The sequence below is a fragment of the Camellia sinensis genome, chromosome 12 (assembly GCF_055761805.1).
Source record: "Camellia sinensis isolate YWXY chromosome 12, ASM5576180v1, whole genome shotgun sequence".
In the NCBI taxonomy this organism is placed as follows: Eukaryota; Viridiplantae; Streptophyta; class Magnoliopsida; order Ericales; family Theaceae; genus Camellia; species Camellia sinensis.
Window position 1 is genome coordinate 134,845,162 of NC_138972.1, and position 25,808 is coordinate 134,870,969.

A 25,808-nucleotide genomic window follows, 5' to 3' on the forward strand; every position below is an offset into this window, starting at 1 on the left:
AATAATAAATTTAAAACCAGTTTTTGAAAATTAAACCAAACAAAAATTTCTTAGTTTTGTTTGACTAGACTAGAAAAATGAATTTATTTTTCTCACGAAAATATTTTTATGTATGGTTAGCAGCAGGAAAAAAAAAAAGAAGATATAAATGTATTTTCATTTTTTCCTCTTATCAATTTCTAAATCCAAACACAACATTAATGTTTTCTTCTTAATTTGGATTTGATACTTAAAAATAAAAAAGTTGTTTTTGAAAAGATGGTTAAAAGTTAACTTTTTAACTTTTTTTTAAAAAAAATATATAAAAAATATAAGAAACGAAATGACCAAAAATAAGTTAAAAATTAATAAATAACTTTTAATCCACTTTTCAAAAAAGATAACTTTTTTCTTTCTATTTTTTGGTTAATAAATGAGATTCAACCTTGGTGTCAACTTTGCAGTAACTCCTATATTATTTACTACATTTAATATCAATATGTCCTTACTAAGCCTTCTTTTGGCATCCTAATTTTGGGCTAAAATAGCCACAAAATAATAAAATAGACTAAAAAATTGATAAGACAAAATATTACGTCTAAACTATAATCATTTTATTTTTCATTTCACAAAAGTCAAAAAAACAAAATAAATCCCCCAAAAAGAAAAAATAAATCTAAATTGGATCACTCCTTCCCACTTAAGAGCTGAATCCATAACACTTATCCTAAAATTTTAATGATACGTTCTTATCTAGGTAAACCAACTCAAAAAGGCAACAAATTAAAAAAAGAAATCTAAATTGGATCACTCCTTCCCACTTAAGAGCTGAATCCATAACACTTATCCTAAAATTTTAATGATATGTTCTTATCTAGGTAAACCAACTCAAAAAGGCAACAAATTAAAAAAAGAAATCTAAATTGGATCACTCCTTCCCACTTAAGAGCTGAATCCGGATAATGCTAGGGACACCAAATTTTCTACTAAACAAATGACCAAATGTCTCACATGGGTGTGGGGTCCGCAATTTTGTGGGCCCTACACCCATGTAAGACATTTAGTCATTTATTTAGTAGAAAATTTGGGACCTCTAGCATTTTTCAGCTGAATCCATAACACTTATCCTAAAATTTTAATGATACGTTCTTTTCTAGGTAAACCAACTCAAAAAGGCAACAAATTAATTGTTCTTTAGACATGTTATGAAGTACATAGTGCCTTTTCATTAAATTTTTATTTTAATTCTTTCACTTTCAATTACAATAATTAATTTGTTATAATTTAAATTAAGTTAAAACCTCACCATTCCATTCATTTGATGCTAGTAAGTTTGACTAAACTCGTCATCTAAATAATGTCACATACGTGACAGTTTTCTCACCTCATTAGTGTTTTTATAATTTTATCAAAATTTTACTTGATCCTCACTTGTAATTTCCGTCAACCTCATTAACAGTAGATAAATAAAACAAGAACGTTGTAACTTGAAAAGGTTATTTAAAATGATCTAAATAAACATATTTTTTGACATTTTATGAAAAGATGTGTAAAAAAATAGAGAGGTAATATAACTCAAATAAGTACACTTATATTCATCATGCCAAACAACCTCTTCAAAGTTTAAGAATAAATTGTCACAATTAAAAATGAAACGATCAAAATGAAATTTTGATAAAAATATAAGGGTATTAAGTGAAATTAACCCATAGTTCTTTATGAAAATATTTTTTTTAATATTACTTACAAGCTAATTAATGCAGGTAAATTACAAATACACTCTCTGAGATTTATTTAAAATACGAATTGTCTCATGTAATTTGAAAAATAACAAATATCTCATTATTAGAATTTTTTATTTAACAAAATTAATTGAAAAAATAAAATTCTTAATTGTTTTCTATATAATAATAAAATTACCTGAATTATTTATTAAAATAAATTTTTAACATCATTAAAAACTATTAATTAACTTGATAAATATTAATTAAAAAAAGACTATTTGTTATGAAATTAGAAATATCAAGGGAAGAGATGTAATTTCCAAAATACAGTGGATAATTCGTATTTTAAATAAATCTCAAGAGTGTTTGTAATTTATCCAAATTATTATTCATTCATTTCAAATTAAAAGATCTATTAAAATAATTTACAATTTTCAAAGTGTTTTTTTTAGAACCAGAAAAACAGACTATATTAAAAAATAAAAATAAAAATAGAGATTACAAGAACAACGAAAGACAAAATCTAATACAAACAACAAAAAGCCACTATTTTTTGCAACATCTCTATCTAATGTGTAATGGTTGATTTGAACTTGTAATCTGCTTTCAAATTAAAAGACCTATTTAAATAATTTACAATTTTCAAAGTGTTTATTTTAGAACCAGAAAAACAGACTATATTAAAAAGAAAAGAGATAACAAGAACAACAAAAGAAAAAATCTAACACAAGCCGCAAAAAGTCACTATTTTTTGCTACATCTCTATCCAATGTGTAATGGTTGATTTGAACTTGTAATCTGTTTTCAAATTAAAAGACCTATTAAAATAATTTACAATTTTCAAAGTGTTTTTTTCAGAACCAGAAAAACAGACTACATAAAATAAAATAAAAATAAAAAATAAAAAGATATTTATCAATAAATCTCATATCACAAACAATTATTTCAATTAATCTCAAGTTTTTTCTATTGATCAGCTAAGTCCTATTAGTGAAGAATTTATTTCTGTGTGGTCCTCTTTTGATTTTGGTAGTATTTTGGTAGACAGCTATTGAGAGGGTGATTTATGATCCGGTGTTGGGCCGAGGTATAGACCGAGCAAGTTGAGGGCCCAGCAGAGCATTGGGCCGAGATGATCGACTGTTCACCCGGAGATGGGCTACCAGAACTTGGGCCGGGCAGAGTTTGGACTGAGTGTGTGCTGCCCCGGACCGTGCAGAAGCTGCTCGGCCAGGAAGTGACCGGTCAGACCAGGATGCTCGGTCCGAGGATGGTCGAAACCAGACAGACCGAGAGACCGGCGCTCGGAAAGGCGCGGTCAGCCGAGGTAGTTGATTGACCGGCGAGAAGGCCGAACAAAGGAGGAGCCCGGGCTAGGCTTTGCCGAGATGCCGCCTAGCCCGGTCCTTCATTTCTTTATCCGGTTAGGCGCTTAAGGTATGAAGCATGGTACGACCGAGGTAGGGCAGCTCGGCTGCCGAGCTCCGGCTGTGCTGACAGGCAGTTGAGAGCAGGTGATGAATGGCATGGTTTATGCTGACAGATGGGATAGCAGAGCCACGTGTCAGGAGATGACAGGGAGTGGATATGGGGCTCAGAAGGTATATAAGCATGTCTGCGCCCCCCATACGCAACAGACGAACATCTCTGTAAGAAAATCCTTACACTAAAACACTCTCTCCCTTCTCTCTATTCCCTCTAAGGTGTGTGCTAATTTGACTGTCGGAGGGTGTTTCCGGCCACACACCGCCGGGTAGCTCACCGTTATTTGCTCGCAGGTGATCGGATATCGACGGAGCTCGGAAGAAAGGAATACGGGCACGCCGGAATATCTGCTCCCCGTACAATTGGCGCCGTCTGTGGGAATCTTGACAGACAAAACCTTGTCTTCCAGGTTCATCTGATCGCCATCCATGGCGAACAACGACGAGTTCCCGTTGTCCGCCATCGATGGAGCCACCCCGGAGTATACCCGAAGGAGAGAGGGACCACCTGCCGTCCATCCAATGGCTGACTTGGGGACGCCCACTGGAGGACAGTCAGGTGACGCGCGGGATAAGCGCGGAAGGAGTCATGGGCATTCACGGAGTCCAGACGGTCACCGGCGGAGAGACTCACACGCCAGGCGATTGGAAAGCAAGTTAAGGGACCAAGACGCTGTCATCAGGCGGATGGCGGCGGAGATGGAGGATCTTAAGCGGCATGTCAAAGGGAAAGGTGTAGCTGGGGTGGGAGACCACAGTGAGCGCACCCCATCCCGCCGGTCAGGCGATCAGAGTCAGCGACGTACTCAGTCCATTTCCATCACCAGGAGTTACCAGGTTGGTGATTCCGACATGCGTGCAGAAAAGTCTAGCGCGCAAGACAGCACTTACAAACCCTCACGTCCGGCGACGACGTCGAGGTACTCTCATTCTGCTCAGTCAGAGGATCTACGGGCAGTGTTAAGGGAGCGGGCTCGCCGGCACGAAGCTCAGAGAATACCTGCTTTCCAGCGGCTCTCCTACGGGGTTCACGGCAGCGAGGAGGTCGGAATGCCTCCACCCCGCCCAGCAATGCCAATATTCGAAGATACAGACTTGGCAAGGCTGAGTGCCACTCCTTTTTCCCTGGAAATAGAAACAACGCCGCTTCCGGCAGGCTTCCACCAGCCTAAGTTCACACTTTACGACGGAAAAACCGATCCGTACATGCATGTGAGCCACTTCCGACAGGTTATGGCCGGACATCGGCGCAATGACGGACTTATGTGCCTAATCTTCCCGTCAAGTTTAGGCGAGCTGGGCCTAAAGTGGTTCGAGAGGTTGCCGGAAGGGAGCATACAAAGGTGGCATCAGTTGGCCGAGGCGTTTGTTACGCGCTTCAAAACCAACACAAAAACACCAAAGGAAGTCGATCACTTGCTAAGTGTCAAGATGGAACCGTGCGACACACTGAAGGCGTACAATTCAAGGTATTGGGAAACCTTCAACGAGATCTTAGACTGCCCGGTCAACCTTGCTATCACGCAATATAAGCGCGGTCTCCCGGTCGGACATAGACTGCGGGACTCGCTTACCATGCACCAACCGACCTCCATGGGCCAGCTCATGCAGCGCATCAATGAGCACATCCGAGTAGAGGATGATGCATCGGCTTCCACCGTGAAGGCCACTCCGGTCGGAACAGACAAGAAGACAGCAAGCAAGGTGCACGCAGTTGGGCAAGAGTCCAACCGCTCAAATGACCGAGCAGAGGAATCAGACCGAGGTTCAAATCGAAAAAACCGGGGTAGAGGACGTCGGAATGACCGGGATGATTATCCCCGAGATGACGTTGAGGACGCAAACAGAAGAATGAAGGCAAGGACTAGCATAACCACGGTCTTCAAGATTCCAATCTATCGCATACTTAGTGAAATCCGAGACGAGGAGTATGTCCGGTTTCCTGCTAAATTGGGCGATGGACAAAAGGGCTACAATCCACGGTATCGTTGTACGTTTCACCGGGAGAGGGGCCACCGGACTGAGGATTGTTTGCCTCTGCGACAACACTTGGAAGAACTGGTTGCGGCCGGGCATCTGGACCTTTACATTGATGGCGGAGTGAAACCGAATCAGGCTCCGGTCGATCCCAGGGGACAGGACGACCGAGATGCACCACCACAGGGAGTAATTAATGTCATCCACGGAATCGTGGAACCGGAGCGTGTTTGCGAACTCCGGGGCATGATTAAGAAGGCAGAGCATATGAGGGAGGTTTTGTCAGTACAGCCTGCCATCAAAAGGGGAAAGACAGAGGAGAAAGACGTGATCAGTTTCACCTCAAGGGATTTAGAGCGTATCCAGACGCCGCACAACGATGCTCTTGTCGTAACACTACGCGTCAAAGAATTTGATGTTAGACGGATCTTGATCGATCAGGGAAGCTCGGTCGAGATCATGTATTATGATGCGTTCAAACAGCTCAAACTTCTTGAGACAGATTTGGCACCGGCCACTTCGCCACTGGTTGGATTTAACTCGCAGCCGGAGTGGCCATTGGGAAAGATTATCCTGCCGGTCAAAGCGGGATCCGTGGTCAAGCAAGTGGAGTTTTGGGTGCTACAAGTGCCTTCAACATACAACCTTATCCTTGGAAGAGGATGGCTTCACGCCATGCAAGCCGTAGCATCGACCTACCACCAGGTGATGAGATTCCCCTCGGCTATGGGGGCAATCGAGGAGATTTGGGGTGATCAGGTCATGTCCAAGCAGTGCTTCGTGGCGGTCAACGGGAGCCGGGCTGCCAAAGGATTCGTTCAAATGATCGAGGGACCGGAGGACCAGAGTGTCTTGGATGATGTCGGCACCAAAGCAGAAGACAAGGCAGTTGAAGAATTGGTTGAGGTGCGGATTGATGCCGAGCAGCCGGACAGATTCTTCTTGCTCGGTTCAAGTCTCTCGGCCATGGAGAGAACCGAGATGATTGAGTTTTTAATGGCGAACATCGAAGTCTTTGCATGGTCGCCCTATGACATGCCTGGTCTTGACCCAAGCTTTATCTGTCATCACCTCAATGTCTTCCCTGGAGCAAAGCCAGTCATCCAGCGAACAAGGAGATCGGCGCTGCATCACGCCGAGGTAGTAGCAGAGGAGGTAAAGAACTTGCTTGAGGCACGAGCAATACAGGAAGTGCACTACCCTCGGTGGATTTCCAACACGGTAGTGGTGCCCAAGAAAAATGGAAAGTGGCGAGTTTGTGTCGACTACAAGACAGTCAACCGAGCTTGTCCAAAAGACAGCTTCCCTTTGCCGCGCATTGACCAGCTAGTGGATTTGACGGCTGGACACAATCGGCTCAGTTTCTTGGATGCGTACCGCGGCTATCACCAGATTGCCATGCATGGGCCTGACCAAGAAATCACCTCTTTTACGACTCCAAGGGGACTCTTCTGCTATCGAGTTATGCCCTTTGGTTTGAAAAACGCCGGGGCAACCTTTCAGAGGATGGTGACCAAAATTTTCGCTCCTTTGCTCGGCCGGACAATGGAGGCTTACATCGATGATATGGTGGTAAAGAGCCGACATGAGGCACACCATTTGTCCGACTTAGCCGAGATGTTCGCCATTCTTAAGAAGCACAAGCTGCGCTTGAACGCCTCGAAGTGTGCCTTTGGCGTGGGATCCGGGAAATTTTTGGGATTCTTAGTCACGAACCGAGGCATCGAAGCAGACCCTACTCAGATCAGAGCCGTGCAAGAATTGAAACAACCCAGCTCGGCTAAGGACGTGCAGCATCTGGCCGGGATGGCCGCCGCGCTTAATCGATTTATAAGCCGGTCATCAAATCGCTGCCGCTCTTTCTTTCAAGCATTGAATTCAAAGTTCTCATGGGATGACGAGTGTGACCGAGCTTTGGCCGAGCTCAAAGATTATTTGTCTTCTCCGCCGCTGTTGGTTACACCAGAGCCCGGTGAGGAACTCTACCTTTACCTTGCCGTCTCCCAGCACGCAGTAAGTGCGGTGTTAGTCCGGGCTGAAGGAATTAAGCCCCTCCCAATTTTTTACGTAAGTAAGACCCTTCTGCCGGCTGAGACGAGGTACTTGCCGCTGGAAAAGCTTGCGTTGGCACTGATGATGGCTTCGAGGAAATTGGCACATTATTTTCACGCCCATACCATCGTCGTACTGACCGAGTTCCCCCTCAAGGCCTTGTTTGAGCGCGCAGACTTTTCCAGCCGAATATTAAAATGGGCGGTCGAGTTGGGACAGTTCGATGTGAAGTTCCAGCCGCGCACCGCAATCAAAGCCCAAACCTTGGCCGATTTTGTTGCCGAGTTCTCACCTGGCACTCATCCGGTATGCCCGGTCGACATTGCCGGGGCAGATGATGAGACGTCCACAATGCCAACCGAGGAACTACCAGCTGCAGAAGGTCGCGCCGCGGAGTTAGCGCGCACCATCGAAATTCCCTCAGTTTGCACGGTAATACCTCCCGGTGCTGCGATGACGGAGTTATGTATCACCAACCCATCCACTCTGTCCGGTACCGCATCACCAAGGGGGGAAGGAATGGTTCCACACAGCTCAGAACTTGATGATTCGCCTACGGACTTGGGCATTCTGAACCAACTTGCTGAGTCCGGTGCCGAATCCTCAAGGGGGGAAGGAATGGTTCCTGGCAGCTCAGAACCTGCGGCCGGCTTCACACCGCAACCTGGTGTTTCGCCTACGGACTTGGACATTACGGACCAACTTGCTGAGTCCGGTGTCGAATCACCAAGGGGCACTGACTTTGAACCGGTCAACACCAAACTTGACACCGCACAGCCGAGCAGTTGTGATCCCATTGCCCTTCGCAACTCTCAGGACCCATCTGACTGCTGGAAGCTTTTCGTGGGGGACATGTGGAAGCTTTTTGTTGATGGAGCGTCCAACCGTCATGGTGCCGGCCTTGGTATCGTTCTTATATCCCCGGACGGCCTAACCATTGAGCATTCTATCACACTCGGCTTCCCGGCGTCTAACAACGAGGCTGAGTACGAGGCACTTCTTGCTGGGCTCAAGAGCGCAATCCAAATGAAGGCTGCCGAGCTTCTGGTATATAGTGATTCCCAGCTTGTGGTTAACCAAGTTTCAGGGATTTATGAAGCGAAGGACGACAGGATGGCGAAGCACCAAGCTCTGGTCAGGGACCATATCAAGCAGTTTGAGGCAATCAGAGTCCAGCAGATTGGCCGGGAAGAAAACAGCCGGGCTGATGAACTCGCCGGCCTCGCTTCCATGGTAGATAGCACATCTCCAAACCCCCTGTTGATTGACTTTCTTCCGCGGCCAAGCATTAAAAACGCCGGGCAGACGGATGTACTCTGCGCCGAGCTAGGTCCTTCATGGATGGACCCCTTGATCTCGTTCCTCAGAGACCGGACTCTTCCAGCGGACAAGAAAGAAGCACACAAAATCCGGGTGAAGTCAGAGCGGTTTTGGCTCTCTCCATCAGGCGCGTTGTATAAGAAGTCCTTCACCGGTCCGTATCTCAAGTGCGTGCACCCGAACAGTGTGGAGGCCTTCTTGTTTGAAATTCATGAAGGCATTTGTGGCAGCCACATCGGGGGCAGGTCCTTGGCCTACCGAGCTATTTCGCAGGGGTACTGGTGGCCGTGCATGCAGGCCGACGCACAAAAATATGTCCGCAGGTGCGAGAAATGCCAGAAATTCGCCCATCAGATCCATCAGCCTGCCAGGGAACTTCTTCCCCTCACCAGCCCTTGGCCTTTCGCCATGTGGGGGCTAGATATAGTGGGACCATTGCCAACAGCACCGGGCAACCGGAAATTCTTCATCGCGGCCACAGATTACTTCACAAAGTGGGTTGAAGCTGAGCCCTTGGCAACCATCAAAGAGAAAGACGTGAAGCGATTTGTCTGGCAGAACGTTGTCACACGGTTTGGTGTCCCCAAGATTTTGATCTCTGACAACGGCACCCAGTTTGACGGTCGCCTATTCAGAGGATTTTGTGAAGATCTGAAGATAGAATTCTACAACTCCACCCTGGCCTACCCGCAGTCCAATGGTCAAGCCGAAGCATCAAACAAGACTATACTGGATGGGTTGAAGAAACGGTTGGAAAAGGCTAAGGGCAAGTGGGCTGAAGAATTACCGAGCGTCCTTTGGGCATACCGAACAACCCCGCGACGTTCGACCGGGGAAACTCCATTTGCTTTGGCTTATGGCATGGAGGCGGTCATACCTTTGGAAGTTGAAATGCCCACCCTCAGAACTGAGAGTTTTGAGCCCGAACTAAATGCCGAGGCTATTGCCTTGGAGTTGGACCTAGCGGAAGAGCGCCGGGAGAAAGCCCTCATCCATGTGGCCGCCTACCAACAAGAGCTCTCCAAGAAGTATAACAAGACAGTGCACCCCAGACCGTTCAAAGTTGGGGATTGGGTTTTGAGGAAGATTATGGGCAACACCCTGGTGCCAGGAGAAGGCAAACTAGGGGTAAATTGGGAAGGACCCTACAAGATCACTGGTCTGGCTGGCAAGGGGGCTTACCACTTGGAGGATCTAGAGGGAAGAGCCATACCCCGGCCATGGAATGCGGCCAACTTGAAATTGTATTATTTTTAAGCTTTTTACTTTCCTCTTTTTGTAAAGCAATTTTTTGGCTTGCAAAGCAGAATGTAATTCTTTTTGTCAAATTATAGAAGTCATTTTGCTTTAGCACTTGGATTATTGTTTTAATGTTACGAACCGAGATGATGTACTCCAGTTGGAAGAGTTGGTGTCTTGCCCAACTTTGGATTCCCAACCGAGATGATGTACTCCGGTTGGAAGAGTTGGTGTTCTGCCCAACTTTGGATTCCCAACCGAGATGGTGTACTCCGGTTGGAAGAGTTGGTGTTCTGTCCAACTTTGGATTTCCAACCGAGATGATGTACTCCGGTTGGAAGAGTTGGCGTCTTGCCCAACTTTGGATTCCCAACCGAGATGGTGTACTCCGGTTGGAAGAGTTGGTGTCTTGGCCAACTTTGGCTTCCCAACCGAGATGGTGTACTCCGGTTGGAAGAGTTGGTGTCTTGTCCAACTTTGGATTCGCAACCGAGATGGTGTATTCCGGTTGGAAGAGTTGGTGTCTTGCCCAACTTTGGATTCCCAACCGAGATGATGTACTCCGGTTGGAAGAGTTGGTGTTCTGTCCAACTTTGGATTCCCAACCGAGATGGTGTACTCCGGTTGGAAGAGTTGGTGTTCTGTCCAACTTTGGATTCCCAACCGAGATGGTGTACTCCGGTTGGAAGAGTTGGTGTCTTGCCCAACTTTGGATTCCCAACCGAGATGATGTACTCCGGTTGGAAGTGTTGGTTTGTTCAACTTAGTTACAGCCGAAGTGGCTATTTCGGTTCATGAATTTGTCTCGTTCTGCTAAAGTACTTAGACCGTGTTATGTATTCCGGTTCGATGAGTTATACCGAGATGTTTTGCTGAAGACAGAATTGATTACAACCGTGTGTACACTTGCAAAAATTCAAAATCTTTCATTGATAAAGAAATTCATTACAAAAGATGGGGACAGAGCCCGGTTACATCAAAAGTATTGAAAGCAAAAATACAAAGAAAAGAAAACTAAACCAAGGGGGATAGATTGGTGAATTCATCCTCGGCAGCCTCAAGGTTGACGGTTGGGCTCGCTTCTTGGGCACCGGGCTCAACTTGACCGGGCTGCACTTCCACTTCGGCGTCCTCAGCCTCCGAATCTGTCTCATCACTTCCTTCTTCAAGCCCCTCATCGGCCTCCGCTTGAAGCGCACTGAATACATCATTTGCGTAAAGCACGAGGTAGACCGGTAGCTTGGCGGGAGGAGGATTAGTAAATACATCGGTGTCGGAGCCCTGGCCGAGGTGCTCGCAGGCGGACTTCCAGCCAGCCTTGAAAAAGATGTCTTGTGTTGCAAAGACTTGCTTCTTGTAGTTCTTCTCGGCTTCGTTAAACCCGGCATTGTTGGCAGCCCGGCAAGCTCTCCTCTTCGTCTTCTTAAAAGCGTCCACCTCAATCTGGAGCTCACTTTGTTTTTTCTCGGCCGCCTCCAGCTGACCGAGCAGTCTGTTGTTGTCAGCATTGGCTATCTGGAGGGAAGCCTTAGCCCGGCCCAGCTCGGCTTGAAGGCTCTCAACCTGGCTGGCTGTGTCGTTTGCCTTTTGCCTAAGCCGGTGGATACGCTCCAAAACCAGATGCTGTTTTTGAATGGCCTGCAAAAAACAAAGTTGATGAGAAACGGAACCGGGCAAACGCTTAGGAAAATTTTCAGAGCTGCATTGGCTTACCCTGGCCATGGACTTTACTGATGACTTGACTAACCGAGTGTCAGGGACGTGGTCGCTGCCAACCACGTCGCTCGGTAGTAGGAATGCTTTGGACAGATCAAAGGCGAGCAGATGCTCTTTGTCAGCCTTGATCGAAGCCGTCGCCGGGATGTCCTGACCCCGGTGCTTCAGATGTGGGCGCCAGGCTGGCACTGGGGCGGGGGCGTCCGTGGGGTGCTCGGTGGCGAGCTCGGTGACTAGCTCGGCGGACGGATCTGCCCGAGCTCTTTTCCCGGCCCGCCGCGCAGAAGGTTCTCGGCTGGATTGCCCGGCGGATGGAGTGGCTAGGGCGACCACGGCGCCACTGGATTGACCGGCGGTTGGCGACCGGGTTACCACGCTCGGCACCTCGGCAGATGTGGCGGTGAGCAGGTTCTTGATTCGACTTCTCTTGGCCATTTCTTGCTCGTCTGTTAACCGGATTAACGGGACGTCGGGAAGGGTTGGATCTGGCGGTGGCGAAGGAGCTCTGAGGAAGTCGGTTACTTTACTCCGGCGGGGAGCGGAATATCTATATGTAGGACTGTAGCCGAGTAGTTGGTTACAGTCACGATCCCGGTAGCAAAGCGCGGTCCTGATCGCCTCTACGTTGGGGAAGTTGTAGTTGGCTTGCAAGGCTTGGATGGCTGCAAAAGAAACAAGAGAATGATTAAACTGCGAAAAACATAAGTATGTAAACCGAGATTATTTGCGCAGCTTACATGTGCTCCCAAAACTTTTGCTAATCATCCAGCCCGGTGTCTCGGCTGTTTCATAGTTACCAGACACCCAGAAGAAATCATCGTCATGAAGATCCTTGTCTGGTGTGCCGGTTACGATTTTTTCTCGGCCCGGTCGAATCTTCAAGTAATAGGCGAGACCGTCGCCGGTGTGGCCAAGTGTGTATTGGCGTAGGATCTCGGCTAAACCTAGGCTTATGCCTAACCGGTTATTTAACTCATGCACGCCATTTATTATCCTGTATGTGTTGGTGGACACTTGGGTTGGCGCTAGCCCGGTTCGGCGTAAGAACTCGGTAATCAGCGGGTTAAGAGGGAAACGAAGGCCCCCTTCGACAATGGACAGCACGGTGAAGGGGCATTCCTCCCTACCCCAAGGCGTGGTTTCTTCTTCGGCCAGCTCGAGATGGACGTCGGCCGGGACGCCGTAATCCTCTCTGAAAGCGGCTAGCGCGGCCGGAGTGTCCACTAGGAAGCGGAATTTCCCCATTCGAGGCCGACTTACTATAGCCCGGTTGATGGGTTGGGCACGGTGGTAATTGGCTGCAGCTCGGTCCTGAGAGGTTCAGGAATGGCAGTGGTCCCCTTGGACTCTGCAGGAAAAGGATGGCAAGTGTAAGTGAGCGCGGTTTCGCATTAGGAGCTAGACTTCAGCTCGGTCGGTAAGGGTGCCAAACCACCTCGGTTGACTAATTAAGGAGCTCGGTCGCCCAAGCAGACCTAATTTTAGCCCGGTTAAGCGATCGAGTAATTGGGTTATCTCGGTTTGTGCCGTGGTTATTACAAACATGTTGTTTGCCCGGTTTGGTTGGTTTTTTGGATCAAAAGAAGGCCCAGAGCCCGGTTCACCCCAGTTCTTCAGCGTTCTTCAGGGAGACGAAGAACGCCAAGAACAGTGGGAGGTTTGTGACGTTTTCAATGATCAATGCCCTAAAAGCTACGTTTTTGTGCCCTAATGTGTGTAAAATAAAAGAAAATAGCAACGTAAGAGGGATTGAGTATCTTACCTGTGAAGGGCTGAGGGTGTTCTTCCAAAACACGAAGGATGACAGAATGGCAGAAGATTTGAATACGAGAGTGCTGGGGCTCTGAGGTTGAATATCGAAATGGCAGTAGGGATTGGAGTTTGGGGGAGGTCTCGTATGTATAAGCAAGGGGGAGTCCGCCCAAATTCAAATTCTGACAAAAACGGCGGGTTGGCTGCCCGATGCCCAATGGCAGGCCGCCACATGTCCCCATTTATGGCTACGTCGGGGCTGAAGCGACGGGTTGAAAAGACGAAGAGCCAACCGAGCTACTTTCGACGAGAACAGGTCGGCCGAGGAATATAACCGGTCAAATCTGCAGACAATGACGTCAACTAGCTCGGTCAAGGCTTGGCAACTTGACGACCGGAGAAATGTTATCTCGGTCGAAGTGAATAATCCCAGTCACGCTTTCGCGGACGGGATTAAGGGGCAATTGAGAGGGTGATTTATGATCCGGTGTTGGGCCGAGGTATAGACCGAGCAAGTTGAGGGCCCAGCAGAGCATTGGGCCGAGATGATCGACTGTTCACCCAGAGATGGGCTACCAGAACTTGGGCCGGGCAGAGTTTGGACTGAGTGTGTGCTGCCCCGGACCGTGCAGAAGCTGCTCGGCCAGGAAGTGACCGGTCAGACCAGGATGCTCGGTCCGAGGATGGTCGAAACCAGACAGACCGAGAGACCGGCGCTCGGAAAGGCGCGGTCAGCCGAGGTAGTTGATTGACCGGCGAGAAGGCCGACCAAAGGAGGAGCCCGGGCTAGGCTTTGCCGAGATGCCGCCTAGCCCGGTCCTTCATTTCTTTATCCGGTTAGGCGCTTAAGGTATGAAGCATGGTACGACCGAGGTAGGGCAGCTCGGCTGCCGAGCTCCGGCTGTGCTGACAGGCAGTTGAGAGCAGGTGATGAATGACATGGTTTATGCTGACAGATGGGATAGCAGAGCCACGTGTCAGGAGATGACAGGGAGTGGATATGGGGCTCAGAAGGTATATAAGCATGTCTGCGCCCCCCATACGCAACAGACGAACATCTCTGTAAGAAAATCCTTACACTAAAACACTCTCTCCCTTCTCTCTATTCCCTCTAAGGTGTGTGCTAATTTGACCGTCGGAGGGTGTTTCCGGCCACACACCGCCGGGTAGCTCACCGTTATTTGCTCGCAGGTGATCGGATATCGACGGAGCTCGGAAGAAAGGAATACGAGCACGCCGGAATATCTGCTCCCCGTACAGCTATACCCTTTTATTAATGTGACAAGTATGGTGTAATATTCTAATATGACAGGTATTAATGTGACACTCTACTTTTTCTAAATGTAACAACGTGGCAAATATGATATGACACTCCAAAACTTTTATTCAAAAAAAAACTCTTTAGTATACTTTTTTCTAATGTAACAACGTGGTGGTATGACATGACACTTCAAAAAATAAAAAAAAATTCTTTAATGTACTTTTTTCTTAATGTGACAACGTGACGCGTATGATGTGACACTTTAAAAAAAATTAAAATTCTTCAATGTACTTTTTTCTAATGTGACAACATGGCGGATATGATGTGAAATTTCAAAAAAGAAATAAAAACTCCTTAGTGTATTTTTCTCAAAAGTAACGTGACAGATATGATGTGACACTCTAAAAAAAATTAAAAACTCCTTAGTATACTTTTCTTAAACGTGACAGGTATAATATGACACTTTAACGTGGCGGGTATAATGTGACACTATAAAAAAATTAAAAACTCTTTGATATATTTTTTTCAAATGTGATACTCCAACATGGCGAGCAAATGAGTCATTACACATCCAAAATGACTAAATAGATCATAAAAAAATATAAGACTGTATAGATTATAAATTTAAAATATGAGACTTATTGATCAGTCTCCTTAAAAAAAAAAATTACAACAACAACCAAAAAAAAAATCTAATACAAACTACAAAAAGTCACTATTTTTTGCTACGTCTCCATCTAATGTCTAATGTGTAATGGTTGATTTGAACTTTGATTCCCAACCAAAATTATTTTATTTCTGTCAAATGTTTGACTTGAGACTTTTGAGTTCCATAAAGAAAAGGAATGCCAATGACTTGAAAACTAGCCCAAGATTTGACCAATACCCATTAATGTTCTTCTGTTATTTGAAGTGACATGAAACAACTTGGTTACATGCCAAATCATTCGTTACCATTCCTTCATATGCCCCTTTTGTGTAACTAATTAATGTAACAACCAAACAATTATTCACGCCTAGTTAAAAAATAAATAAATCAACAATCAATAAATTTAATTTCATTAGTAAAAAGTCACATCATACATATGAATCAATAATTTTTTTTCCTTATAACTATCTATTCAATCAAAAAAATTAAAAAAAAAGAAAAAAAAAAAGAGGCTACAAATGCATTATATTTTTTCACCTTATAAAAAAGTCAAGTTTTCAAACAAACACTCAAATCACCTATTTTGGTAACACGGTTAGAAATTAATTTTTTAAATTTTTTAAATTACATCACTTATATTTTTTTACACATTTTTTTTTTAAAAAAAAAAAAAAGTTAACTTATAGCCGACTTCCTTAAATAAGCCAATGTCCTATGGTATTATCGCGGCTAACATTTACACCATCTATTATTGTATAAAGAGTGTTTTAGTCGATCAATATAACTCTGCTCCATTAATAGACGCAACCAACCAGCATACATCAATCCATAGTGCGAAAGGGATATCAGGCACATGCAACACATTCCATCTTTGCTTCATTTTTTCAGATAAAAAAAAATAATCACATGTAGCAACCAACCACGAATAATAAAAATTATGTACCACATTAGTCAAGACTTGGGAATTAAAGTCAATAAAATATTTCAATCACAAAAATTAACAAACAAACTAGAATATCATCAAATTAGGATTACAATTGGATTTAGGAAGACCTGAGAGATCCATGACTACGACGGTGACTCGGATATTTTTTTTTTAATTTTTATTTGATTTTTTAAGTGAGCTGTCTAGAAGAGGGGAAGTCCTTCCCTAGTTAAGCTCAGTTCCACTCTAATAATCCTTCCAGTCTATTGCCTCTTCTTACAAATGTGTGTGGATCAGAGAGAGAGAGAGAGAGAGAGAGAGAGAGAGAGAGTCATGTTTGAAAGCAACTCAAGCAAGCATAAACATATTTTCGATGATTTGAATGACCAATACATGTGTTTCGATCTTGGATTTGTGGAGGGAATTGTGAATACTATAGTCATTAATGTATACAAGGTTATTGTAAATCAATCATGTAAGGTTTCCAAATTTGGCCAAATTACACAAAAAGAGAATCCACTACTGAACAGTTCTGATAAAAAATTGTGAGTTCATTGGTCAGGAGAAGAGAAAGGTGACCTTAATGCTTTGATGATCCTGAAAACACCATATGAGCTTTTAGTCAACAACAAAAGATGAATATATAAATAAATAAAAGATGTAATAGAATCCATTCAAAGAATGAACAAAACAAAAAAACTAGAAGAGACTAACTCCGAAATTTTACCAGAAAGAGAGCCAAACTTTGCCTCAGATAGACGGACCCAAGACAAAACCTCACCCAACCTACATCAAAGGATAATACATTAGAATTTACCAGATAAAGAATCGCAAATCTTGTCTTCGTTGAATATTAAGAAATAAGATAGCAATAATTGAGACCTGACTCATATTTAGACTGCGATTGCAAACTGAAATTTTAGAATATTTAAGGGTAGAAGTGGCCAGTAAAAATTAGTGAAAAGAGGAAAAGGTTTTAGTATTACATGGGCTAAACCTATTCAAATCATTAGTTTTCAATGCCAGCCAAGTATAAACAGATCAAATGTATGTTTTTTGGCATTTTTCACAATGTCTCGCTCACGCCAGTTTAAGTTCATTCAAGTTTCTAAACTGTAATTTTTCAAATTCTAGTTTGGCGCAACAATCATTTTTAACGAACTTCCCAAATCTCTCTTTATTAAAGCTCCAATAGGATTGACAAATCTTAGAACCATGATCAAATGCTAATGTTTAAGCACCCCCATGAAGGTTTTTTACACCAAACAGAAAAACCAAAAGAAAGCTAGCCTATGCTTTACAAAAATAAAGATTACAACAGTTTTCAAATGAGAACGGTGGAATGGAATACGGGAAGACGTACACATTTTGAGACTGGGAGAGGTGGGGACAAGTTTAGCAATTGGGTTCAAGGTACTTTAGCCGTGGAGACTTTGGGTTTGATTTTCCAACCCCTTTCAACTTCAGTTGTTGCAACTAATTGATGTCATGCCTTGAACCAAACCCTGGCCAATTCTAGTGTAGACTGATGTTTGACTGTATTGAACACAACTAAACCAATGTCATTTAGACAGTGAATTCATTTGTGGTACACGAAAAATATTTTTATGAGAATCAATGTTGCAAAAGCTCAGATAAACATCTTAGTTCTGGTTCCAGGTATGCATCCAGGTGTCAAATACATCCAAACCTAAATATAAGGACACTCTTAGACTTATTTATTTTTATGATTTATTTAATTATGTTTTAATTTATTTAGAAGAGAAAAATAGAATCAAAATTTATTTTGATGATATATTTGAAAGAGAAAAATATAATCAAAATTTATTTTGATAATTTATTTGAAAGAGAAAAATAGAATCAACATTTATTTTAATGATTTTATGTTTTAATAAAATCAAAATTTATTTTGTCCTATTATTTCTCACTTAAACCTTTATCCTAAATGTTATTAGAATGTATTTAATATTTGATTAAATCAAGAGTTCAAACAGCCCAAAACAAAGGTTCAAACAGCCTAGCACAGCAGCAGGCCAAAAGGTTCAAAAAGTTCAAGTGAAAGATATTCAAATTAGTAATGATGAAAGTACAACGGCTATAAACAGCTATAAAGGTTTAAAAGACCAAAAGGTCCAAAAGGTTCAAAAGGTTCAAGTGGAAGATATTCAAATTTGCAATGATGGAGTGAAAAATATTCAAATTGGTAATGATGAAAGTACAACGGCTATAAACGGCTATAAATTCAAATTGGTAATGATGGAAGTACACCATTTATAAACGGCTGTAAATTCAAATGAATACAACGGCTATAAACGGGTATAATTTTCATTATATATACCCAAGTCTCTAATGTAAACAAGTTACAAAAAACTTAAAAATATTCTTTGATCTATAATCACTCACATCTATTCTCAAAAATTATACACTGAGCCTTATAGTATTAAACTCATCTTTCCTGTGTGAGATTTACAGAAAAATCAAAGTGTCATTTTATATATCTATCTTTGAGATATATTTATTGTAAGCATTCTTTGAAAGCAAAAATACCATTTCATCTTGTAAAAGTGTTGCAAACACTGTGTTCTTGAAATCTTGAGAGTGAGTGTGAATCACCTAAGATTTGCAAGGGTTTGGGCTTGTGAAGTCTATGTAAAATCTGTGGAGGATTGCTCTATTTGTAAAGAGGTTGCTAGCACCCCTGTGAAGCTAGAAGATAGTGGAAAATCTCAAGTGAAGCTTGAGGAGTGAATGTAGGCTTAGTTGAAGCCAAACCACTATAAATTTGTTTGTCTTCTCTTCCCTAATCTCTTTACTTTCCTACTACTGCTATAACTATCTAATATTCATGTATTAATCATTTGATTTACCCTCTATGTTAGTTATACTCTCTGTTATCAGAATCTTACGATTCGCGATTCGATTCGCAATTCGATACGCAATTTTTGCAAAATCGACACGAATCTATGAGTGAATCTATTTTGGAAGTGAATCTCTAATAAATCGCACGATTCACGATTCGATTCACTTTTTACGATTCATGCAATTTTTGAAATTATTGTGTTCGACATATTTTCAACTCATTTTTTCCATCTTTTTGATGAAAATGACATAATACAACTTCTAATAGCATTTAATACCAAAATAACCAACATATATATATGATTTGTTGTTATTTTAGTGATTATGAAGTTTTTTATAGGATCCAATCAGATTCAGTTAAACCTAACATATTTTTAACATTTCTTCTCATTTTTTTTCCCTTCAAAAAATTGTAATATATCTTCTAAAGATGTTTAAGATTAAAGTTACACTATGAATTATCTATTACTATTTTATTACATGTGCGAGGTCAATTGTACCTTTTAAAATGTTTTAGGCTTTAAAATAAAATATCCTAAATAATTCTTTCTTATTATTTACTCACTCTTACTTAGAAAAGTATATATGCTTATTGTCCAAATATCAATATCGTTGTTAACTATTATTACTTTAGAAATTAATATTTTGTCTATTTGGTTATTATCTTTATTAAGAATGGTTGATAAAAAATATCTAAAAAAAAAAAAAGGTAAGATGTAATTTTACATAGGAACCTTTATTAACTTCTTACCTATTAAATTACGTGATTATCATTCAAAATAACATTTTTGTTAATTTAAGTCTAAATATTTTATATTCATAAGATATATTTAACATATAAATGTGTAGATATATATATTTTTAAGTAATTTAGAAAAAGTGACCGAATCTTTACAATTCATGATTCAATTCGATTCGTAATTCGGTACGAGGCCATTTCAATTCACGATACAAATCCCGATTTAACAACTATGGTTATGCTTCATTGTTATTTTGCTTGATCATTTACTGCTAAGTTCATCATTGTGCTTGTTAATAATTTGTTATACTAGTAGTTAATTTTATTGGAATATTATTAATTTTAATTTGTAGAAACCTAATCCACCTCCCTCTTAGTTGCTTTTTGGGTAACAGACACAACACAAGATGCGTTGACTAGATTTTCAACACTGCCAGTGCCTAGATAAGGGATGGGAATATTTCAAAGATGCATGGTCAAAGCTCACCTGTGAGTACAATTACGAATCCAATGGCTGCAAAGAGTCAGACCACAGCATTACAGTTGCCAAAAGTGCCATTGTTGCTGTTTCAACTCGTAGGCGATGTGGCCCCAGACCAACAGCAGTTGCACCTGCTTCTATGATCAAATCCATCTCTTTCTCAGTAAAGTCTGAAAAAAATAATTACTGACATTAACAGACAAACTCATATTTTCAAAGGAGCAATTACAACACATCAAATTTTAGAAATTTAAAAGCTAGCATTAAAACTCTATATTAGACTGACTCAGAATATGGTTCATACAATCTAGTAGAAGTTTTGTTAGGTTATTGTTTAAATTAAAATTTCAAAAATCAAAATCATAACCGCTATGTTATTTGAACTCAAGTACAACATAAACCTGGCTGGATAAAGGACACAGCAACATTTATATAAACATATGCATATATATTGTATACATCACTTGAATAAATTAAACAAATGATTTTATCACAATATTTACATGACAAAACTACCTTTCCTCAAGAATCACTTCTTGTGTTTGAATTTGCAAAGAAAAATTAGACTTATGTTCTATGGACATGGACTTGGAACTAAATTCAATCCCATTTAGTGTCATTATTTCCCTTTTTTCACATTATGTAAACCCAATTCTTATCCTCTATGAAGAAGTCAAATTATTTGGAACTATATTTTTCTAACAATTATGCTCCAATGCTACGCTATAAATGCCACGTGTCAATATTCAAGATCTGTTAGATACATTCCCCAAAGTATACAGCTAGTATTGGCCTTTTCGAAATAGTAAGAAAAAGTATTTACAAATTATGAATACATTTTTAAATGCCAGATACATTTTTATATGGTTACATAAATGACTCCTTTTTAGAAGTATCTGTTTGTTTTAAGTTTGTGACAATAGAACCACTTTTTCCAACATTATTTTTCTCAAATAAATTCAGCAGGGAACTGTTTCTATCATTTTTCTCCTGTGTCAAGAGAGAACAAGTATCACCACAGCTGTTTGATATTATCACATTTTGCATTGTGCAATATTTTTGGAAATTATATCTAAGATAATGAAGGAAGCTTTAGAAACTGGAAATTTGTATGATTGTAAATCTAATGTTCTGAGAGTGAAGCACTCGTTATTTGCTACTCCTGTTTTTGTTGTTGTGTTGTGATCCATATAATATCGACCAAATCCATTCTCATCAACTCATTAATATCTTTCATTTAATGTAAAACTGTTGATGAGTTTTCTTCTTAATTCAACTACACAACTCAGTTAAAGCCTATAACAATCGTATCATAATTCACAACTAAATTGTCGACTAGTCACCACTTATCACAAAGTCACCTTCACACCAATCAAAAAAACATCAAATAAACCATGGTTGTGTTCAAAACATCTATCCCATTTTAGCATAAGTATGTGGCAAAGAAACTGGAGAGAGAGAGAGAGAGAGACTAACTAATGTATCACATGTACTAACCCCCTTCTGGTCCAATTATTATGGACCCACTTGATTCCGTTCTAGAGGAAGTCAGTGCACTAATGACAGGAGCAGCCTCTGCTAAAGCCACAAAACATAGCTTTGACTGGGCAACCTAGAGACACAAAAGAAGGCATAAGTCTCACAAATTCACAAAAGTAAGGCAAGTCGCAAGTGTCTATACACCAGGCATGATGAACTATAACTTTACATAACCCATAAAACAAAATATATAAAAATATACTTGTCAGAACTTCTGTACATACAAGGAGGAAGAAGTAACTCACAATAGGTAAAAGGCCACCAATTTTTGTAGGAGGATTCAAAGTCATTTCATGCAGCCGTTGACCTGAAAACGATATTAATACCGAAAGAACCAAAAATAATGAATAATTCCAGCAAAATACTCATCCATCCATCAAAGCCACATACAAACTGATTGAGCTCACCAAATCCAAAAGCAAAGTCAACATCAAGAGCAAAGGTCAAGGTCATGTTTCACATCAATCTAAACCCTTCAAGTGGGATTAAAACAAAAACTGAAGCAATATCTTACATTGTTTAGCTGCAGCTAGGTTGACACGTTGCAGTCTGCCCACCCGATTTTCTGAGATTGAAGGAGAACGTTCAGTTAGCAGAGGTGTTACACTACAAGCCCCCAGCTCCTACCACAAAGAGAAGAGAGGCTAAGGAATAAAGTTTGCAACTAGAATAAAAACGAAAGAAAGATAACACCAACCAAACAAAAATTATATCTCAGACATACTGTGCATTTTTCAACAAGCCAGTCAGCTCGACCACCTTTTAAAGTCCCTAAATAGAAAAGGCTTAAATGTTAAGGTTAATTCCCATTCTTGAGAAGAACACAAACATTCTTATGCATTAATTTGACTGATTAGATCAAAAGCTCACCAAAAGCTGCAAACACATGCCACTGTGTGGTCTGAGGCAAAACTATTTTTGGATCTTCCAGTGCCATAAAATCCAGTCCAGTGCGGTCAATCCTCTCTATGCACCCTTCAATAAGACCTCCTTTCCCATTGAAGAGCTCTACCCTTGCATGTCAAGGGAGAAAAATCATAAATGTATTATTACAACCAAGCTAGATATTGTTTGTACAGACAGAGCAAACAAATTCTGCAAATGAGGTTCCATTTAAACTTGAACTATCCAATTCAAGACCAAGATTTAATGAATATCTTCATAGAGAAAATGAATTGTTCTTAAAGCTTCCTTAAATTGCCATATCCTCTATAAATGAAAGAGTTGAAGACAAATATACTCGATGCAATTCAACAAAACCTTGTCCCGTTTCTCTGGGTTGGCAACATTAATATTGTTTTCCCATTCCAATCCAAGCCATAATTTTAATTGAACATGTTACCATGTCTTTCCTTACTATCCCAACCCATGTTAACATTGTTCTTACTTTTCGCCTACATTACTCAAAATGTGGCAACATCACTCTTCCCTATTGGTGCAAAACAAACCTCTATAAATTCATTTATTTTAAGTTTAGAAATCCATCCTATGTTACGCCTAGTCTTATCTTTCACATAAAAGGCTGAAAGCCCAAAAAGAAATAAGGCCATGTAGGTGGACAAAAAAATAACTTAGTCACATCAGATCACCAAACCCAAGAAGTTGGAAGTAAGGCTTGTTTAGCTGAATGAAATCCATTATCTATTTTAAAATCCATTATCTATTTTAAGTAAAACACTTGAGTGTCAACACTTGTGTTTCAATATAGTCCAACCCCATTATGCAGTTACATATGTTTAGTGATTTAGCAATCAATAACTATACTTCAATAGCCTGTATTGATTCCTCCGTTCATAAACAGGTTTTGATGTTAAAAACTTCATGCAATATTCCGTACAAGCATACAATGCCAGGTGAATACAAAGTACACTAAACTCAGAACTTCTGTAAATAAATTAAAAAGTACCTATCTCTTGCGCTCAACCTTAGAACTTTAGTCATATGCCAAAACTCATCACCTTGTATGCGAACACCACGACCCTGCTTTGTTAAAGTAAAAAGTAAGCTTATAGTTAACAATCGAACAACTCCTAATTTTTTCTCTACTCTCATAAACATAAAACCATGGGTTCAATTCTTTCAGTACCCTGCCACAAAGCCTGTCACTAACTTGTACATATATTAGCCAACTATGAAGTCTAGTATCAAATTGACAATGCCAATGGACATATAAATATATCCACAAATGTGATTTGAGGGGAATAAACGCACAATTTTAAAAATCAATACTATATAATTACGTAGAAGTTAAGCATTAGAGTAGGAAACAAGAACAGACAATGCTTCAATGGGGATCAACGTAAGCTAACAAAACTATTTGGAATAGTTTTTTAGATCAACATTTCACTTTCCAGAACTAAAATTTTTCCTCTTTTCCCATTTCATAGAATACTAGAACGTGTTAAACCTCGAAGCGAAAGCCTATTGAAGAACAAAAGTACAAGATTTACAAAATATATGCATGTCTGTGTGTGTGTGCGCGTGTGCTTGTCTATATATATATATATATATATATATAGAGAGAGAGAGAGAGAGGGGAGTGCCTTGGAGGGAGGGAGGACTTCGGAGAAGAAGCGAGGAAGACCGCCGCGAGACTGGTTGGAGTAATCCGAGGATGAAGAAGAAGATGATGAGAATAAACGGAGACTAGATGCTTTCAGCCATGGACGGTTCAAAACAAGGTCCGTAAAACGATGCCCCATTACTAGGGTTTTCATTGGGGCTTCACCGGCGGCACAACAACCAGAGCCTTCCCGGAAGAAGGGAGAGTACCCAAATTTGGGCTTTATCAACTACGTGAGTTTAATGGGAAATTCCATTTCCATCCCATTAATCACTTCCGTGCACGTTTAATAAAATATTATTTTGATATCAATTATAGGTGGTGGGCATGGGTCGGCTGCGGTCACGGAATCTTCAATTCATTACTCATCTATTAGATTGGTAGATTAGAGAAAATCAATTCACATCTATCCGTCAATTCGGCGGATGTAAATTGAGCGAATTGGCGATTTGGCGGATGAATGCGAATCGGTTTAGCGATTTAAAATTTTATAAATTTTAAACTTGTGCACTTCCTCAAAAAAAAAAAAAGTATTATAATCAATGACTTAAAAAAATATTACAATCACTACATGCCTCATCTAAAGTAAGAAAGTTTAAAATTTTAGAATATCACAATCACAGCATGCCTCATCCACATAAAGTATTTCAATCTGTGATTCTTAAAATATAAAAATAATTCAAACCACGAAAACCATAAACATCGCAGCAGTAGAGATTGTATGTCTCTGTATTGTTACATCTATATCTGTTTTTGAAAACAAAAATCAACCAGCATATATCATATTTTCTATTTATTATTTTTAGAGATAGATTTAAAAACTAAAAAATATAGATAAATAATACATTTATTTTTTTCAATTCAAAAAAGATATTCAAGTTGAAAACTTTTTTTCAACAGAATATTTAAACTCTTTTTTAATTGAAAATACAAACAGAATATTTAAACAAACTGAAAACACAAAGTCTTATAAATTACTAGGGGTGCTCGCGGTTTGGCGGTTCGGTTGCGGTCAAAAGAATCTCAAATCTGCCATCCATCCGCCGAATTGGCGGATTGGAGAAAATCAATCCGCAACAGTCCGCTCGTCATCACGCATCCGTCAAAAATGCGGCGGATCGATTCGGTTCGGTTCAGTCGGTTTTGGCGGATCGGTATATTCGCTACTCACCCCTAATCAATTATATCTTAAATTAGAGTGATTATTGTTGAGTCAATCCCACGTCAATCAAGGGTACTTTCACTTTCACCTTATAAGCATACGGGCCCCTTCACTTGTCAATATATTGATTCATGGGAAAATTACCATGTAGTCCTATGTAGGGGATCTATTTCCCTTCTAATCCCAATTTATTTTTAATAGTTTAATAGGTCCACAGTTTTTTTAGTTTTATACCCAGAGGTCCCGTTTTTTATTTTCGTATTTTTAAATGACTGTGTTACCCTTTGTTTTGAGATCTATATGTACGTGAGAAATCAAATTTTTGCTTCGTTGAAAAAAAGGAAATCAAATCTTCGTCTCCGCGATCTCGATTTCTCTTTGTTGTGG

At 40.9% G+C, this 25,808-nt stretch overlaps 1 protein-coding gene across 1 annotated transcript; it reads right to left on the reverse strand.

Annotated features, from left to right (window-relative positions):
• Positions 1–16,414: 16,414 nt before the first annotated feature.
• Positions 16,415–24,543, reverse strand: LOC114294700 (methyltransferase). Its single transcript, XM_028238839.2, has 10 exons — positions 24,240–24,543; positions 23,603–23,676; positions 22,567–22,709; positions 22,421–22,467; positions 22,211–22,319; positions 21,942–22,003; positions 21,655–21,769; positions 20,164–20,327; positions 16,806–16,864; positions 16,415–16,675 (listed from the first exon to the last, which is right to left on the reverse strand). Exons 1-8 carry the CDS (start codon positions 24,411–24,413, stop codon positions 20,176–20,178), a joined length of 876 nt encoding a protein of 291 aa, XP_028094640.1. The 5' UTR covers positions 24,414–24,543; the 3' UTR covers positions 16,415–16,675; positions 16,806–16,864; positions 20,164–20,175.
• Between the last annotated feature and the right edge of the window lie 1,265 nt (positions 24,544–25,808).

What these genes read in the sequence shown, in the direction of transcription:
- LOC114294700 (XM_028238839.2), bottom strand. Translation starts at nt 24,413, where the DNA reads ATGAAAACCCTAGTAATGGGGCATCGTTTTACGGACCTTGTTTTGAAC. An exon ending in AAGTCCTCCCTCCCTCCAAG is followed by an intron (nt 23,677 to 24,239) that starts GCACTCCCCTCT and finishes TTAACAAAGCAG; the next exon opens with GGTCGTGGTGTTCGCATACA. An exon ending in AATAATTGGACCAGAAGGGG is followed by an intron (nt 20,328 to 21,654) that starts GTTAGTACATGT and finishes TATTTTTTTCAG; the next exon opens with ACTTTACTGAGAAAGAGATG.